Source organism: Euphorbia lathyris, chromosome 5 (genome assembly GCF_963576675.1).
Source record: "Euphorbia lathyris chromosome 5, ddEupLath1.1, whole genome shotgun sequence".
NCBI classification, from domain to species: domain Eukaryota; kingdom Viridiplantae; phylum Streptophyta; class Magnoliopsida; order Malpighiales; family Euphorbiaceae; genus Euphorbia; species Euphorbia lathyris.
The window spans coordinates 89,570,156-89,589,494 of record NC_088914.1 but is presented as its reverse complement, the minus strand read 5'-3'; the positions used below and the strand labels follow the sequence as shown (position 1 = coordinate 89,589,494).

General features: G+C 35.8%; 2 protein-coding genes across 2 annotated transcripts; one reads left to right on the top strand and one right to left on the bottom strand.

The window, feature by feature from the left end:
- Window positions 1-77: 77 nt before the first annotated feature.
- LOC136229307 (pentatricopeptide repeat-containing protein At2g20710, mitochondrial-like) lies at window positions 78-3,552 on the bottom strand. The gene is made up of 2 exons (XM_066017999.1): window positions 3,137-3,552; window positions 78-1,958 (listed from the first exon to the last, which is right to left on the bottom strand). Exons 1-2 carry the CDS (start codon window positions 3,428-3,430, stop codon window positions 576-578), a joined length of 1,677 nt encoding a protein of 558 aa, XP_065874071.1. The 5' UTR covers window positions 3,431-3,552; the 3' UTR covers window positions 78-575.
- Window positions 3,553-7,770: 4,218 nt separating this feature from the next.
- Window positions 7,771-10,330, top strand: LOC136231318 (F-box/FBD/LRR-repeat protein At4g00160-like). Its single transcript, XM_066020662.1, has 3 exons — window positions 7,771-9,008; window positions 9,165-9,329; window positions 9,548-10,330. The coding sequence occupies exons 1-3, from the start codon at window positions 7,881-7,883 to the stop codon at window positions 9,863-9,865; spliced, it is 1,611 nt and encodes a 536-aa protein (XP_065876734.1). The 5' UTR covers window positions 7,771-7,880; the 3' UTR covers window positions 9,866-10,330.
- Window positions 10,331-19,339: the final 9,009 nt, after the last annotated feature.

Genomic DNA, 19,339 nt, shown 5'->3' with positions numbered 1-19,339 from the left:
AGACAAAAAGAAAAGTTCTGGTGTTTTATAACATAAAATAAGTAAAATTAAACTAAATTTTCTAATATAAAATAAAATTGAGCTAAAGTTTTTAGTATGCTCTGTAGTTAATTAATTCAACAATATATAAATCGAGAATTTCATGAGAATTCTCATGGAAATTTACAAGGAACAGAAATCACCGTGAGGCAAAGAGAATACTGTCTCCATCCTGTTTTATCAAGGACAAAAAAATTCCCCATTCCTATCACTACAGGGAACCATTTTGGGAGTCTACATCCTCTCGAGGCGGATCCCCACTGGGAATAGGGAAGCCCTGTCCTACTGTCATCCCGCCCCATTGCCATCCCTTGTGGAAGTACCATCGTAGCTCATATCATAAGTAAATTAGTGATTAGCAATTGAGTTTGAACATATCTTCACCAGATCATGATTTAACAAGAAAAGAAGCTTAGATAAGTACAAACCAACAATTATGTCAAAAAAAAGGATAGAGAGAACTAATTTCCCATGCTTCCGTCGAGCTCATCTTATCCGGAAACCGGTTAACCGAAACTCTGATCATCATCCTCCATCTAGTAAAGTGGGTTTCTTTTAAGTTTCTCATCATATACACAACTAACCAATCTACTGTAAGTTAATCTTGAGAAATGACAGTGCTGGTTAATCATCTTCAAAAGCTCTTCTGCTGCTGCTTCTTCACCTTGCCCTTTCAAATGCTTAAGAAATGTAGCCAATGTATCGAACCTCATTTGCCTTTCTTGTGTACTCGCTAAAATCGCTTTTTTCACCATTTCTACTGCTTCTGTAGTCTGACCACTCAGTAGATTTGCAGCTGCCAAATGAACCCATGAGGTACCAGTTTCGAAATGACTTTGCTCGTTCATCGCCTTCAAAAGCTCATTGGCTGCTTCCTCGTCTCCTGAATCTTTCAAATGCTCCAGACATCTTGTTAAAGTATCAATACTGGGTATCTGTCCCAGTTTGCTCGTTAAAATCGCTTTCTTTATCGTTTCTACTGCTTTCGTCATCAGACCGCTTTGTAGGTATCCGAATGCTAAGCTATCCCATGAGATAGCATTTGGCTTCTTCCCTCTTTTCACTATCTTTTCCATGAACGCCTCAACTTTTTCCAAAGGACCCTTTTCGGCATAAGCACTAATCATCAAATTCAGTATGCGAATGTCAAAATGAGTGTTCTTAGATTCCCACTCCTCCCATATCATCTCAGCACCATCAAGATCATCCAGTTGAAGCAATGAACTAATCATGCTTATATAGCCTGTGTTCAATTGCCCTCCCATCTGCTTATACAGCTCCCAAATGCGATAGACATCGGCTTTTTTCCCAACAGACGCATATTGTTTGAGGAGAAGTTCATAATTAAACTTTCTCGAGTGGTGTTGAATCAGCTGCTCCGATTTCTTCAACATTGACAAAGTTTTGTCGAGAAGGCCGGCTTTCAAGTAACCATTTGCTGCAAGAGAATAAGCATAAAAATCCATTTTCACAACGGGATCAACCTCCATCTTCATCAGAAGTGTCTCCATACCCTCGATGTAGGAACAGGCAGTGTAAGCATTCAACCGAATCTTGTAGGTGATGCGGTTACATTCGATGCCTTTTTCTTCCATCTCCTTTACAAGGGCCTCGAATTTGTCATGTTCACCCAATTGAGAATAGAGATTTAGCATTTCATTGTACGCATACTGATGTCTGATAAACCCCATATCCTTCATCTTTTGCATCATGGCCTCTGCTTTTTCCACTTGTTTAGCATTTACATAGCAACTTAAAAGAGAATCATAGATCCTGTGGTCACTTAAACTAGCAGAAATGCTGTTGAAATGCTTCTCGGCTTCTTCTAAACCATGAACTCTTGAGATTAAATCCAGTCGAATTGCAGCACCTCCAGCCGATAATTCATAACGGTTATTCTCAATCATCCAATCTGATATCTAAAACAAAAGAGACAGACCATTCCTGAATTTTATAATAATATAACTCCCACATTTACATGAAAACAGAAATGGATACTGAAAATGAAACAAAAACAGGAAAATAATATTTGTAAAAAGTTATAGGAAACGGAAACAAGGAGCAAAAGTGTAAATAATAAACATATATGGATATCTATGAAGTTTTAAATTATAAGAATATATGCTTAGTTATATATATATATATATATAAAATTTGGCACCATATATCAGGGGCCTCCTTTGTAAAATAATCCGATTGACCCCTTGAACTTTGAAGATGACTCATTGACCCTTTAACCTTCCTTGAAGTGACATGATTAACCCCTTTAAATCCTGGGAGAGAAAAGTCGAGATTTGAATAAGTTGAAGCGTGAATCACTTTAAGCAAGTTTAGAAGGACTATAGGTTGACACAGAAACGGACATGGACACGAAAAACATATTTCTAAAACATAACCTTCACAAAATAACCTAAAAACAAAAATGGATAGACACGGACACGAATAGCTACTAACTAAAAGTGTCCGTGCAACATAGGGTCATTGTAAGCAAGTTCAAGGGCTAATAGTTCACTTTGAGATTGAGACATCTCCAACGTTTAAGAAGCAATGAGATTATTTGACCAAGTTGAGTGATCCCTCATGTATTAAGCCAAAAAATTTACATACAAGTCACGTAGGGGGGGGGGGGGGGGGGGGGGTAATTTTTCGGTTTGAAAGCTTGTAAAAGTCATCTAGTGACTATGTTGCGGAGAAACTCTTCTTTCACTAGTGCTTTCGTGTCCGTTTCTGTTTCCAATAGAATCTCCTAACTATATATTTTAAGAAATAATGTTTCGGTGTTAGTTTCCGGAAGCCAAACATCATTAGGGAAACCAAATTTCCATCAATAACTTAAGAAATTCAGAAATACAACTAATAAAATATCAATTAGCATTATCAAAATTAGGGATGACAAAGAAAAGAAACCCTTTACAGTAATTGCAAATCACAGTATCAACAGGTAAACTTCATACTAAATCTTTTTCCATTTTCTCTGCAAGGACCAAATTTCGAGCAACGTAACAGAATTCTCAACGTTCAAACAATGTAACAATCAGAGAATCCCCACCAATGTCAAATTGGGTCATGAGAGTAAATAAATAGAGAAATGAAATACCTGAAGGGCGTGCTTGTAACGGCGATTCTTGCGAAGTAGCCTCATAGTGTTCTGCAGATCAAATAGGTTTACGTTTTTGCCTTCGTCGACCCATTGCTGAAGAATTGGAACAACGGAGACGGAAGGATTTACTGCCCTGGAGATTCTACGCATCAGAGGCAAAGAGTCCACCGGAGCCAAAGAGGAAGAAAAGGAACGAGTTAAAGCACCAATGGAAACTGATTCGGCCGTCAACAGTCGATGACCACGACGCCATAGGTATGAATTCAATCGCACAAGCAGGTTCATCTTCATTAAATCATTCGAACCTAGAGAGAAACAAAGGGCTACTGTTTCACCAGTTCAAGTGAAGTTAGACTGCGGTCTTCTATTCTATGCTTGGTTTTGGCCTCAACCCTTATTTTGGCGGCTTAAATGCATTGTTGCTCACTATATTTCATGTTTGTGGGTGGTTACTTAAATCCTGTGTTTTTTTTTTTGGGATAATTACTAATCTGACCCAATCAAGGACCTCAATTTACGTATCTAACCCACCTTACCTCAAAGTTACCAAATTAGACACTTTCACCCATTTTGGACAAAACTAACCTTAGCTCTATTTGAGAAATCGATCTTCTTCTTCTTCTTCCTCCTCCTCCACTTCATCCGCTTCTTGTTCTTCTTCTTCCTCCTCCGCTTCATCCGCTTCTTGTTCTTCTTCTTCTTGTTGTTCTTCTCCTTCTTCGTTTCAACTTCTTCATCTTCTTCAATTTGTTATACCAATCATTAGCGATTTTTGATATATTATGTTTAATTTCCCGTACAAATGGTATATTTTTTGTTTATACGTTTGCTTTTCTCGTTGGTTTTGCCTCTTTCTTCATCTTTAATGGTATCGTTTCTATTTCCTCTATTTTCCGTAAAAAAAATTTCATTTTCGTCCATTGTTGTCGCATTTGTGACGAAATTGTCGCATTTCGTCACAAATGCGACAAGAACTGTCGCATTTGTTCATGCGACAACTCTTGTCGCATTTGCGACGAAATGCGACAGTTCTTGTCGCATTTGTGACGAAATGCGACAATTTCGTCACAAATGCGACAGCAATGGAGAAAAATGGAAAAAATTATGGAAAAATAGAGGAAATTGAAACAATACAATTACAAATGATGACAACTCTTGTCGCATTTGCGACGAATTGCGACAGTTCTTGTCGCATTTGTGACGAAATGCGACAATTTCGTCACAAATGCGACAGCAATGGAGAAAAATGGAAAAAATTATGGAAAAATAGAGGAAATTGAAACGATACCATTACAAATGATGAAAGAGGGAAAACCAACGAGAAAAGCAAGCGTATAAGCAAAAAATATACCATTTGTACGAGAAATTGAACATAATATGTCAAAAATCTCAAAAATCGCTAACGATTGGTATCAGAAATTGAAGAAGATGAGTTGAAGAAGAAGTTGAAACAGAGAAGAATAAGAAGAAGAAGAAGAAGAAGAGGAGGAGGAGGAGGAGGAAGAAGAAGATCGATTCATTTTAGAACTAAGGTTAGTTTTGTCCAAAATGGGTGAAAATATCTAATTTGGTAACTTTGAGGCAAGGTGGGTTAGATATGTAAATTGGGGTCCTTGATTGGGTCAAATTAGTAATTATCCCTTTTTTTTTAATAATACAAACTTATATTAAACAAACTGAATACAATAAGCAAAAATCTTCAATAAGAATTTCCAAATCAGACACAGATCGAGCCCAAACAGCTAAACCATGTGCAACAGAATTCGCTTGTCGCCTCTCAAATACAAACTCGATTGAAATAAAATAATGAATAAGATTGAGAATGTCTACTAGAATAACACCCAACCAATTTACCAATCTTTGATCTCCTTTTAGCAAATTAATATTGAAATTGAGTCAGATGCCACCAAAATATTCTGAAATCCACAATCACGAACGCTAAGAGCTCAGCATGCAACACTGAAATTGTGGATCCAATAGACCCACCACTAGATAGCATTACATTTCCATGACAGTCTCTCACAACTATGCCAAAAGAAGTATAACAAGAACGTATTGAAAAGACAGTATCGTAGTTTAATTTAAACAAATTTGCATTTGGAGGAATCCATGTAGAAGGCCATCCATCATCAACAGCAACTCGCCTACCACCATTCAAACATGCCAAATTACTCATTGTTCCAAATTCTACCACACCTGCATCCAAAAAAAAAAATTAAAATTATCTGCTCCATGCATACCAACACCAACATCATCAATTTGCCTTGATCCCACCACATCAACTGCATCAGGAAAATAAGCGGCAGCTATATTCTCCTCACCAGCACCAAAAATAGCCAAATTGTAATTTAAACCCAATTACTCATTATCATAGGTCAAGCCACCAACCAAAACTCCAAATTCCCCAGGATAAGTACCATTTAAACCTCCACCAATCTTAATCATACCAGCTCTAAAAAAATTAACAGAATCCATTATAGCCGCCAAACATCTAATTTCACCAAGCGGCTTCTTTCCATGAGTTAATTGATTCCTTTCGAACCAAATATAGTGAATTAACCCACAAAAAATTACAAACTCTCTCATCGGCAGCAACTTTAAAACAGCAGAAAACCACTCCAGACAAGACAAATCTGCAACTTTATACACAAGATAAACCAAATTTGCATGTCTCCAATAGGATCTCGTACCTGAACATTCCTTAAAGATGTGAATTAAAGACTCGGAATGAAAACCACAAACCTCAATCATTTTCCTCAACAGATTGTCATAACACGGCAACACATTCTGTGCAGCATTCCATACAGTATGAATGAATTTTGAAGGAGAATTAATCTTACATAAATTCCCCCAAAAACAGATCAGGACCCATAGATGAAGTTGCAATCCTTGATAAGACTCTTAACGCATCAAAGCAACTCTATACCCAGACTTCACTAAATATTCTCCATTTTTAGAATGTACCCAAAATAAAGAATCAGTAGAAAGCCTTTGACTTAAAGGAATTTTCAAAATTGCATCTGCAACATCTGGTGAAAAACAAAAATAGACCAAATCTCTTTTCCAACAAAAATTATCAAAATCTATCGGACATGAAACAAAATTTGTTGGGGTTGGATTCAAAACATACAACGGTCTATTACACGGCACATCAGGAATCCACTTTGCAGTCATCAAATCAATTGTCTTGCCATTTCCCACTCTCTAGCAACTACCATCAATAATAACTTGTCGAGCTTTTATTAAACTCCTCCAAACATGACTAACACAAAACCCAACATTTGCATCCAAAACATCATTCCGTGGATAATATTTATGTTTAAAAACCTGAGAACAAAGTGATTCAGGAAATTCAACTAACCTCCGAACTTGCTTAGCTAAAAGCGCATGATTAAAAGCATACATATTTCGAAAACCCAAACCACCCTCCACTTTAGGATAACATAATTTATCCCAACTCACCCAATGAATGCGCTTATGTATAGAATCATGATTCCACCAGAATCTAGCCATCATTTGTTGCAATTCATCACAAAAGGACTTTGGTAATAAAAAAACAACACATTATATATTGAGTAATAGATTGGGCGACTGCCTTAATCAATATTTCTTTCCCACCACGAGATAAACACTTCTCTTGCCACCCGGTGACCCTCTCCCATAACCTATCCTTAAGAAACTTAAACACAACTTTTTTTTTATCTGCCAATAATTGATGGTATCAAAAGAAGCCACCTCTCGTATTCCAAGCAAACTCACGCACCTAGACCGATTATCAGCACCCACACATTTACTAAAAGTGATATCAGTTTTTTTGTAATTAATATGCTGCCCCGAAGCTTTTTCATAAACCGACAATAACTCCCGAACCATAGAACACTCAGATGAAGATGCTCTAAAAAATAAAACTGAATCATCCGCAAAAAACAAATGGGAAATAACAGGCCCTGAATTGCTTACTCGAAACCCATGCAAAACTCTGTCTCTCTCAGATTTCCTAATCAATGCTGATAACCCTTCCGCACAAATTAGAAACAAATAAGGTGATAATGGATCCCCTTGACGAAGACCTTTACTAGGTTTAACAAAGCCTTTAGGCACCCCATTTATCTCAATATTGTTGTTTCTTCTAATTCTAATAATTAACAAATATTTTATTGCAAAAAAAAAAAATCAATTTATCTCGAAAATTTTATTTAACATAGAATTTTGTATATATTACGACTTCATGAACAACAAATACACCCGAAAATGATATGGTTGTCACATCAATAGTAGTTAACTTTCACCCGCTAACCGAAACAATAACTGGTTTCATCTAGAAACAATAACTGATTTTATCTAGATGATATGTCACTGTCACCTAGCTGATCGAAATGACACCTGTCAGCTTAATGATAGCCATGTGTTGTTTTAGTCAGCGATAAAAATTGATTAGTGCTAAAGTAGAAGACGCGTTATATTTTAAATACCTTTTGCTCTTGAAGTTAATTAAGTGATTTATTTTAAAATTGAATTACTTTATTGAAACATATTGAACTTGAATAGGACTATTTTGATATAAGGATGAAAGTTTAATGACCAATTATGCATTCAATCTCTTATTTTGCGGTATATCCAGTGGCGATTATGTTTAACCTGACCCATTATTTAACATCTGTTTTTTCACAATTGAGGGTTCGTCTGTTCTTGAAATCCCTAATTTTCCTTCGATAAGCACAGCAGTCCGTAGAGCAAAACAATGGCGGAAATCGATACCAATGCAGCAAACAGAAGTCCGGAGTTGGAGCATAAAGAAGACCGGATCAGTGATTTGCCGGATGAGCTTATTCAATTCATTCTTTCCTTTTTGCCCCCAACCAAACAAGTTATTCAGACTGGAATTCTATCCAGACGGTGGCAGAATCAATGGACTCATGTTCCGCTACTAATTTTCGATTCCACTGGTATGAATGATGAAAATTTCTCTAAATTCATTTACAATACGCTAATTCTCCATGATTTCCCAAAGATCAAGAAATTCCATATCAAATATGATCCTCACTTATTGAGGAAGCCTCAATTAACTCCAATAATCCGTTTTGCAACAAGAAAATATGTCGAGGAACTATCTTTACACTGTGATCCCGTGAATCCGTATCTGTTGCCGAAACTCCTTTACAACAATGTTTCTTTGATTAATTTAGAGTTGTTCAATTGCTGTCTTACGACTAACTGGAAAGTAAATTGGTCATGTCTCAAGATGTTGAAGTTGGAATGTTCTAATTTGGATATTTCAGCAGTCAAGAATGTTGTATCTGGCAGTCCATTGCTTGAATGGTTGGAATTAACTAGCTTTGATGTGCTTGAAGGAGGTGTTATTGCTTCCAAATCATTGAAAAGTTTGATTTTCGTAGATATTGAGCTTGGGGATAATGATGATCCTATTGAAATTTCATGTCCAAAGCTTGAAGAATTATGTCACCGACAATCTGGATACTCTAGTTTCACCTTTGCTAATTTGCCTGATGAAACAATTAAAAGTGTTTTATCGGGCAGTTCATTACTTTGTTCATTGGAATTAAGGAACTTTATACACGATAAGCTTGTTATAGCTTCATATTCTTTGAAGAAATTAGTTTTAGGAGAAAATGATCGGGATGCAGGTTGTGCAATTGTAATTTCATGCCCAAACCTTGAAGAATTGAACATGTATGATTTGGATATTGATTCTCTCAAATTGATGAAACTGCCATCTTTAGTTTGCGCTACTCTTGATTTTAATTATTATTCGGAGGTCTGCGATGAAAATACCACCAAACAGATCCTTGAGCAGCTTCAGGAGCTTGAACATGTCAAGGAACTAAATATTGGAAGTAGGTTTATCAAGGTAACTTCTAAAAAGAAAATATTCTCTAGACTGAATTTTTTTTTTTTCTATCTCTCCATGTTAGAAAATATCTGGTAGCTTTTAAATGGAATTGTGTTTTTCAGTTTCATATCTACACTATTGATTCTGAATTTTCATTCTTGTTATTGTTTGAAGACTTTAACAGACTTGGAAGTAGAAGGTCTATCTTCTCCGTTGTTAAACTGCAAATGTTTGACTGTGGATAGTACTAATTTTGATGAGCACCTCCGGGGAATTGTATGCGTAATTGGCAGTTCACCTATGCTCGAGAAATTAGTTATAAAGTTGCAGCTCTATCAGGTAAATTTGTTGGAACCAATCTTAATTTCAAATTTAATTAACGTACTATGGAGTTTGCGGCAACATATGGTGGAAATCCAATGCTATAACATGTTAGTTGTAGAGTTCAATGAACTAACAGATTAAATGATTCCGTCAGAGTTGATTGCCCTGCCCATTACATTCATTTCCATGTGTTGTTTATTTAGTTTTTGGGGCTAACAAACTCTTATCTCCAGTGTCAAATGACTGCGGATGTTCCGGAATTGAACGATTGCAGAGAGAAGAAGCATTGGAATTCAGATGGGACTGATTTCAATTGTTTCGTGTCAAAGCTAAAGACTGTTGAGATTATAGGCATCTCAGACGGAGATAGTCAATGTAAGCTTGTTCTACACTTTGTTGAGTTTCTACTTAAGAATGCAATAGCATTGGAAAAGATGGTCTTGGTATTAAAAGATGGCGGAACAGATCTTGTGGATAAAGTTTCTCAAAAATTGTTAAGCATCCCAAAATGTTCTCGGCATGCTATTGTCGAGTTATTGTGTTCTGACTAGGAAGTTGATAGAGAACGGGCTGCAAATATTCCGAATTAGAACCAAAACCATGGAAGGTATATACTAGGTAGTTGTTCTGCTGTTCTGTTTTACACAATTCGTTATTGTTTTTCCCTCATTCTTGGTTATTATCTCTTAATGTGTTTGTGGACTTTCTATGATTGAATTTCTATGAGAAAATTATAGTTTTGGGGGAGGTTCAACTTTATCTCTATTGTAAGAAATAAGTTCAACTTTATCCCTTTGGTAAGAAATAACTCAATTTTGCCTCTTTTGAAGTAATTTATTGCTAATGTTTGCTGGTATTTACTGAGCGGAGAGTAAAATTGAGTTAAAGTTTCTACTATGGAGCTAGGGCTCTAAACGGGGCGGGGTGGGGATTGCATTAACCATCGCCCCGCGGTGAATTTCCATCCCCGTGCGGAATCCCCATCCCCATTTAAGTTCAAAATTTTTTTAGTTTTTTTTTTCTATATTCCGGTATTTAGTCGGGGATCTGTTGGGGATCCCTATTGAGGACATTCGGGGACGGGAATGGGGATGGGGATGGGGATGAAGATGGGGATGGGTACTTATAACCATCTCTGTCTCGTCCCCGACTGTCGGGGATAATATACAAACCATCCCCGCCCATGGGGATTCCAAACAGGGATTCTCCGTCCCCATCGGGGATGAGGAATTCCCAACTAATTGACAGCCCTATATGGAGCAGAATTGGACTATTTTATCACGTTGAAAGTAAAATTGAAAATCTCCAATACCTTTAGGGGTAAATTTGACTTTTATCACTCCCAAATACGTGGGATATGCTTAAAAAATTTAGTAGTTTTTTGGGATATGGACCAATTGTGGTTTTAAGGTTACCGGGGAAGTTCAACTTGAGCTCTATCGTACAACGTAGCTTACTTTTCCTATGTTATAAACTCTAGCACAATTATGTCACGTTAAACTTTGTCGGTATTTATTTAAAAAAGAGTAAAATTGAGTTGAAGTTTTTATCGTAGGTTCAAAAAATTGAACTTCTTTAGATATGTCCAAATATCTATAACATGTTTGAAAGTTTTAGATGTTTTATGAGATAAGGGTCAATTTTGCTCCTAAAAAAACATTTGTGGTTTGTTTGATTTGGGAAATCAAGTATAATCAATAAGATTGTTTGAATTTTATTCATTATAAAGCGCAATGTTATTCTAGTTGAAATTTATTAGGGGATTATAAAAAGGGCGGAACTACGCGTCCCCGCTACCAAATTATATTTGAAAAAATTCAGTTCTATGTATTCTGATGCATTTTGATAAATGTATTGTATGAACTATTGGATTAACGACTATAAATCCCTGTATAATAAATTGTAATCGAGATACTGATATCATAACTGCGTCTCACATTTATACCTATTGTATAAACGATTGGATTAACGACTATAAATGTATTGTATGAACTATTGTTTAGTTTTTATTATTTCGTTTTAGTTAAGTATATTTTTGATTAAAAAATTAATACTAGATAGATTTTAATTCATTTTGAAATATATTTCGAATGAATTCCTTTTTAATGTTATATTATATAGGGTAATTAATTTAGGGAAAAGTATAAAAATAAACTTTGTGGTTACATCTGTTTTCGATCGGCACCCATGTGGTTTAAAATTTTACAAAATGGTACCTTGAGGTTCATTCCGTTAGCAAATACAGGTAAAATTGACTAACGGTGTTAAAAGTCAAAGGAAAAAGAGTTAATTTGGTCTTTATATTTATTTATTTATTTTATAAATTAACTCCCATTGTTATCTAATTATCACAAACCCCAAAATAAAAAATAAATATCAAATACACAATCTTCTCCCTCTCTCTCTTAAATTTCTTATTTTGCTTCTTTTTTCTCTCACTTTTCTTTCATCTTTGTTAATTTCTCTCTCTATAATCTATTGAATTTCCATATCTTTATCAACCATATTTTCCACCTCTGGAACAATTTTGTCCGCCTCAGATGGTTACTGAAATCTACTTGTTCTCGTCATTCTAACACAAGAATTTTAGCCTTCCAATGCCGCAACCCTCTATGACTTGGTCTGTGTTTCCATCGCAACCTCATGCTGCTACAGTTCCTCATCCGTAATCCCAAGATTTTTTTCGTTCGATTTTGATTCCATATCTCGACCAACTGCTGAAATTCCTGCTTCTTATCCCTATATTCCTTTTACAACATTTTACTCGCATCCTGAGACACAAGCTTCTCCAACCCCTCCTTTTCCACATCACTACACTGAGCCTCTCACCTCCTCGTTATTTCTTCCTTCTTCATCTGGTTTCCATGCTATCTCTGTCAAATTGACAAATCGCAATTACATGAATCAGTAATGTGTCTATATTAGAAGCAACAAATTCGTTTAAAGAGCATGTCATTGGACAAAGAGATAAATTAAGAAAGGGAGAGAGAGGAGAAAGAGGGAAAAAAGAAGAAAAATAAAAAATTAGAAAGAGACGGAGAAGAGGGTATATTTGATTTTTATTTTTTATTTGGGGGTTTGTTTGTGATTATTAGATAATAAAGGGTGTTAATTTATAAAACAAATAAATATAAGGATCAAATTAACTCTTTTTCCTTTGACTTTTAACACCGTTAGTCAATTTTGCCTGTGTTTGCTAACGGAATGAACCTCAAGGTATCATTTTATAAATTTTTAAACCATAAGGATGTGATCGAAAACAGATGTAACCACAAGGTTTATTTTTGTACTTTTCCCATTAATTTATTAGTCCCTATATTTTAACAAAACACACTGTTTAGTCCTTGTATTTTCAAAACACGGTAAAGTCTCTAACGTTTTTCTCGGTGAACTGTTTAGTCCCTAAAGTTTTTCTCGGTGAACTGTTTAGTTCTTGCCGTTAGACTCTCATGAAGATTCTGTTAGTCAATTTGGATTTGTGTTCTTATGTTCTTCTTTTCCTTTATTTTAGTCAATTTGGATTTGTGTTCTGATGTTCTTCTTTTCCTTTATTTTCCTTTCCTTTAAACTCTAATGCATCTGAAATCAGCTTTGAGTGTTATTTTTCTTGATTTTCTTTTTAATCGTTCAAATTCGTAAGCATTGAGTCTGTTCTTTTTCTTGTTCTCTATACAAATAGCTTCTTCTTCTAAATTGGATTTCTTCTTCTGAAGTTTGAAGGTAAATAGTAAAGGGTAATTTAGTCATTTTCCGAAGTCATAAATGCTAAAAAAATCTAACAAACAGACAGAAGGACTAAACAGTTCACTGAGAAAAAGGTTAGGAACCTTATCATGTGTTTTTGAAAATATAGGGACTAAACAATGTGTTTTGTCAAAATATAGGGACTAATAAATTAATTACCCTATTATATATTTCAAAAATATTTTAGTTTGTTTTATAAATATATTTAGGAATGGATTCATTTTTAGTGTTATATAGTATTTTTGGTTAGATCATACAAATTAGATATTCAAGAAAAAATATGAAAGAAATAAATAAAATAATTTTATTAAATAGAAATGTTAAATTTTACATAAATAATAGTATTAGATACCAATCTAATTCATTTTTCTATTTTTTTACAAAAAAAATAAAAAAATAAAAAAATAAAAAAATAAAACCTAAATGTGGAGGATCTGAAGATCTGCGCTATACTCGGAAGTTTAAAGTCCCTTGCTTTAATTAATTTGGAGGAAAATTTATTCTCGAAAGGTCGAGTCGAAGTCGACATTCGATTTGAGGATTTTTTTTTTTTTTGTGAAGATAACCAATATATTCCAATTTTAAGTCAACAATTTATATCAGAAATCTGTTTGAAGCTTAGTTCACTATCTGTGTTATCTGTTAAATTTGGATCAATCCCGTTTTTATACGGGTTAGGATTCATTTGCGAAGTTCGGGTTAGGGTCCATTATCAAAACACAATTATTTATATTATTTTTAGAGAATATACTAAGAGTCTCTTAGAGATGTTCTAAAGGCCCACAATTGTTCTTATGGAGGAAATCCAAAGGATATTGCTTTGTTAATAGTAGTCACCTAACTTCATTTTTTTTTACCATTTTGAAAATAGTAGGCCCGGTGCACTACGTGTCCCCACTGAGCGAGAGTCCAAGGAGGGGTCCCACCACAAGAGTGTACTAGGGACAAGCCTTCCCTGCCAATTTATTTGACAAGATAACACTCGAACCCGTGACCTCTTGGTCACACGACAACAATATTTACCGTTGTGTCAGAGTTCGCCCTCTTCTTATTTGTTTTGTAGATAAATACTGAAAATATTTTATTTTCAAAAAATATTTGCTTCTAATATTTTCCAACAAACAAACAAAACTTTAATATTTTTGGAGTAAAAACAAGAGAAAACAATTATAAAAAAACAAACAAATCAGCACTTAATATTTCATCCTTTTTCTTTTCCTTTGTTCCTAATTATATAGTTAAGTGATATTTCAGGTTCAAAATTTATGGGGTAATTAATTTATTAGTCTCTATATTTTGATAAAACACACTGTTTAGTCCTTATATTTTTTAAAAACACGGTAAGGTCCCTAACCTTTTTCTCAATAAACTGTTTAGTCCCTAACGTTTTTCTCGGTGAACTGTTTAGTCCATGCCCTTAGACTCTCATGAAGATTCTGTTAGTCAATTTGGATTTGAGTCAAATTAAACTCACCATTGAGAGTAAGCATGAGTGAGTCGATTATGGGTTAGGAATTCAATCCTAACAAGAAGAGTAAGCAAGAGAGATTTCAGTCGATTTCTACTTTCAATTCAAACAGGAAGAGTGAGTATGAGTGATTCGATTATGGGCTAAGGATTCAATCATTTCTCCATTTTTTGTGAACGCGAATTGTGAGAGAAAAACATAGAGGTGTGAATTGCTTTTGACTGATTAATAGTAAAGGGTAATTTAGTCATTTTCGAATTCATAAATGGTAAAAAAATCTAACAAACAGACAGAATGACTAAACAGTTCACTGAGAAAAAAGTTAGAGACCTTACCGTGTATTTTTAAAAATACAGAGACTAAACAATGTGTTTTATCAAAATATAGGGACTAATAAATTAATTATCCAATTTTGTGCGCAGTATCATAGTTTTATCCTTTAATGATCATTCCCAACAATGATGGCCAGTCCTGACAATTCATAAGGATCTAAACGAAATAATAAATGAAAACTCTTTAGGATAAGATGCAAAAATATTTCTAAAGTTGACAGTTAGCAGCAATTTTACTTCTAACGTCTAAAATAACGCAATTTTACAACATTGTTAGCTAAGAACAAATTTACTGCTAATGTTGGGAAGTTCGATCAATTTTAGAAATTATTATAAAAGATATATATTTTGTTCCTTATTCGATGACTATTGCATACCAATTAGTCCAAAAAAACAAATTCACATTTTTTGTGTGTTTTAATAAAAGAATTTGAGATTAATATTTGTAAAATCGATGAAATTTTTTTTTTGTTCAAGTCATATAAAATACAGTATAATTTTTCAATTTTTTTGTTAAAAAAATTCACGTCTATTTATATTGTTGTGATATGTTACTAATACAACAACAACAACAACAACAAAGCCTTAGTCCCGAAATGATTCGGGGTCGGCTAACATGAACCATCATATAAAACCGTGAAAATCAAGTCGTGTCAGCGACACAGATTCGCTCCCTCCACTCCGTCCTAGCCACTACCATATTTTTCTCAATTCCTAGTAAACTCATATCACTCTCGATCACCCTCCTCCAAGTTTGCTTAGGTCTTCCCCTACCCCTCACCACTACATCCCTTTGCCACTCTTCGGTTCTCCTAACCGGCGCATCAAGCGCTCTACGTCTCACATGGCCAAACCACCTTAGTCGGTTTTCTCTCATTTTATTCTCAATAGATGTGACCCCTACTTTTGTCCTAATTATTTCATTACGCACCCGGTCCTTTCTCGTATGACCACACATCCATCTCCACATACGCATCTCCGCCATCGACATCTTATGGATGTGGCAGTGCTTCACTGCCCAACACTCCGTACCATATAACAATGCTGGTCTAATTGCCGTCCGGTAGAATTTTCCCTTCAATCTATTAGGCATGCCGGGATCACAAAGGAAACCCGTAGCACTCTTCCACTTCGACCAACCAACTTTAATCCTATGAGCAACATCTCCATCTACTTCTCCATCCGTTTGGATAATAGATCCTAAATACCGGAAGCAATCCGAGGCCTGAACAACTCTCCCATCTAGGGTGATTGTCCCTGCCTCCCTACTCCTATGGCCACTAAACTTACACTCCAAATATTCTGTCTTACTTCGACTCAACTTAAAGCCTCTAGATTCTAGAGTTTGTCTCCATAGTTCCAACTTCCTCTCCACTCCTTCTTTCGTCTCATCAACCAACACAATATCATCTGCAAACAGCATGCACCATGGTATACCATCTTGAAGTGAACTTGTTAGTTCATCCATAACGATGGCAAAAAGAAATGGGCTTAGTGCGGAACCTTGATGCACTCCAATCGTAATAGGAAACTCTTCAGTCTTCCCAACACAAGTACGTACACTCGTGCATACTCCCTCGTACATGTCCTTTATGATGTCAATATATTTCCGCGAAATGCCTTTCCTTATCAAGGCCCACCAAAGTACTTCCCTTGGTACCTTATCATATGCTTTCTCCAAGTCAATGAAACCCATATGCAAGTCTTTCTTCTTATTTCGATAGTGCTCTATTAATTGTCTCATTAGATGGATGGCTTCCATAGTTGATCTTCCCGGCATAAAGCCAAACTGGTTTTCCGAGATCTTCACCGTCCTCCTTAGCCTTTGTTCGATCACTCGCTCCCAAAGATTCATAGTGTGACTCATTAATTTGATTCCCCGATAGTTGGCACAATCTTGGACATCGCCTTTGTTCTTATACAAAAGGATTAAGGTACTTTTCCTCCATTCTGATGGCATCTTATTGTTTCTCCAAATTTTGTTGAAGAACGTCGTCAACCATTCGATTCCTCTTTCTCCCAAACATCTCCAAATCTCAATAGGGATGCCATCAGGTCCTACTGCTTTCTTCGACTTCATCTTACTTAATGCCATTTTGACTTCACCCTTTTGAATTCTCCGCAGGCATTCATGATTTATCATATCGTGATGGATACTTATATCTCCAACATCTTGTTGGCGATCTCCATTAAATAAGTCATCAAAATAGGACCTTCATCGTTCCTTGATATCCTTATCTCCAACTAGGACTTTCTGGTCCACATCCTTCACACATTTAACTTTTCCGAGATCTTGCGTCTTCCTATCTCTCATCCGAGCAATTCTATATATGTCTCTTTCCCCTTCTTTCGTATCCAATCTTGTATACAGATCCCGATTCACCTTTGCTCTAGCATCTCGTATGACCTTCTTTACTTCCCTTTTAGCCTCTTTGTATTTTTCGTAGTTCTCGTCACTCCTACATTTCCCCAATAGTTTATAGGATTCTCTCTTACTCTTTACTGCTTGTCGTACTTCTTCTGTCCACCAAGATGTGTCCTTACCCGGTGGCATGCTACCTTTAGATTCCCCTAGAACTTCCTTCGCTACTTCCCTTATACTATGCTCCATCTTATTCCATATCGAATCTATATCTGAATCCATATTGCAAGTCCAAATATCTTTTTTGGTCATCTCATCCACAAATTTTTGTTGATTCTCCCCTTGCAATTTCCAGCACTTAATCTTAGTCTCTACTTGTGGTGTTTGTTTTCTTATACATTTCCTACTTCGAAAATCTAGCACCACTACTCTATGTTGGGTTGTCGTACTCTCACCAGGGATCACCTTACAATCAATATAACTCTTTCTCCAAGCACTCCTTACTAAGAAGAAGTCAATTTGGCTCGCATTACCGCCACTCCGATAAGTCACTAAGTGGGATGTTCTCTTCATAAACCATGTGTTCATGATACTCAAGTCATAGGCTGATACGAATTCCAAAATATCATTTCCTGCTTCATTCTTATCTCCAAAACCATACCCTCCATGGACACTCTCAAACCCATCTCGCCTAGAACCCACGTGTCCATTGAGATCACCCCCCAGTACCATTTTTTCATCCCTAGAAACCTGTTGCACCACTTCCTCTAAGTCATCCCAAAAAGCTTGTCTTATAGACACATCTAATCCTATTTGTGGCGCATATGCACTAATGACATTCACAACCTCATCCCCTATCACTAGCTTAACACTCATAATTCTATCGCTCTTCCTAGACACCGCTACTACATCATCAATATACTCCCTATCAATAAGAATACCTACTCCATTTCTACCCTTATCCTTTCCTGAGTACCAAAGCTTATAACCCCAATGAGCTATCTCTCTAGCCTTGGCTCCAACCCACTTGGTTTCTTATAGACACAATATATTTATTATCCTCCTCTTCATAACATCTACAATTTCAGCTAATCTTCCTGTCAAAGAACCTATATTCCATGTCCCAAAGCGTAACCTACTACCCTTACCCCTACCCCTACCATTACCGTGGACTAGCTTATTTACCCGTAACCCTTGCATATTTGACACCACCCCCGGGTCCTGGGGTGGCGCGCCGCTTCGGGGCGACGACCTAACAACCCTTGCACATTTATCACTACACCCGGGTCTAGGAAGTGCAGCGCGTCGCTGAGTAGGGAACGCCCCAACGATATTTATATTATGGTTCATGTCATAAGATGTGGCTAAGTTTTACGCTGGCCGCCACAAACCTACCGCAACCCTCCTCCTTTGTCCGGGCTTGGGACCGGCTGTAAAGGCCACCAAGTGACCCTCATAGGCGGAGTTTGTGATATATGTTACTAATAAGTGATAAAATAATGCAAATGTGAAGTTTAGATACCATGATTCATGTCTAGATAAAATGATGCAAATGTGAAGTGTAGATTCCATGATTCATGACTGGAGACAGCTTAATGAGTTATTTTTCAAATTGACCCAACTTATCAACGTTAGGGGTAAATTTGCTCTTTGTTGAAAATATTAGGAGTAAAATTGCAACATTTTAAACGTTAAGGGTAAAATTTCTCATGAATGTCAACGTTGAAGGTATTTTTGCACATTCTCCCAAACCCTTTTAATAAAAAAATTGTATATATATATAAAAAATCAATAAAAGCTTAAAAGTATTTACCCAAACTCAAAAATATTTCACAAATTTTAATATAGCTACGGTATATATTATTATATTCACCGAATACCTTTATTTACCAAAAATCAAAAAGATGTTTATAAATTTTTTAAATTAATCCTCAACCTATATTCAATAAATTAATCTGACATCTTTTAAATCTAAAATATCAAATTATTTAGACCATTTTAAAACCTAAATGGTATTATATACATATAATTTCTTTTTTACACCGTACATATTTATAGACCTAATAAATTTTTTAAATCCCCTCCAACCTTAGGCCTATGCCACTTCTGGTCTAGGGCC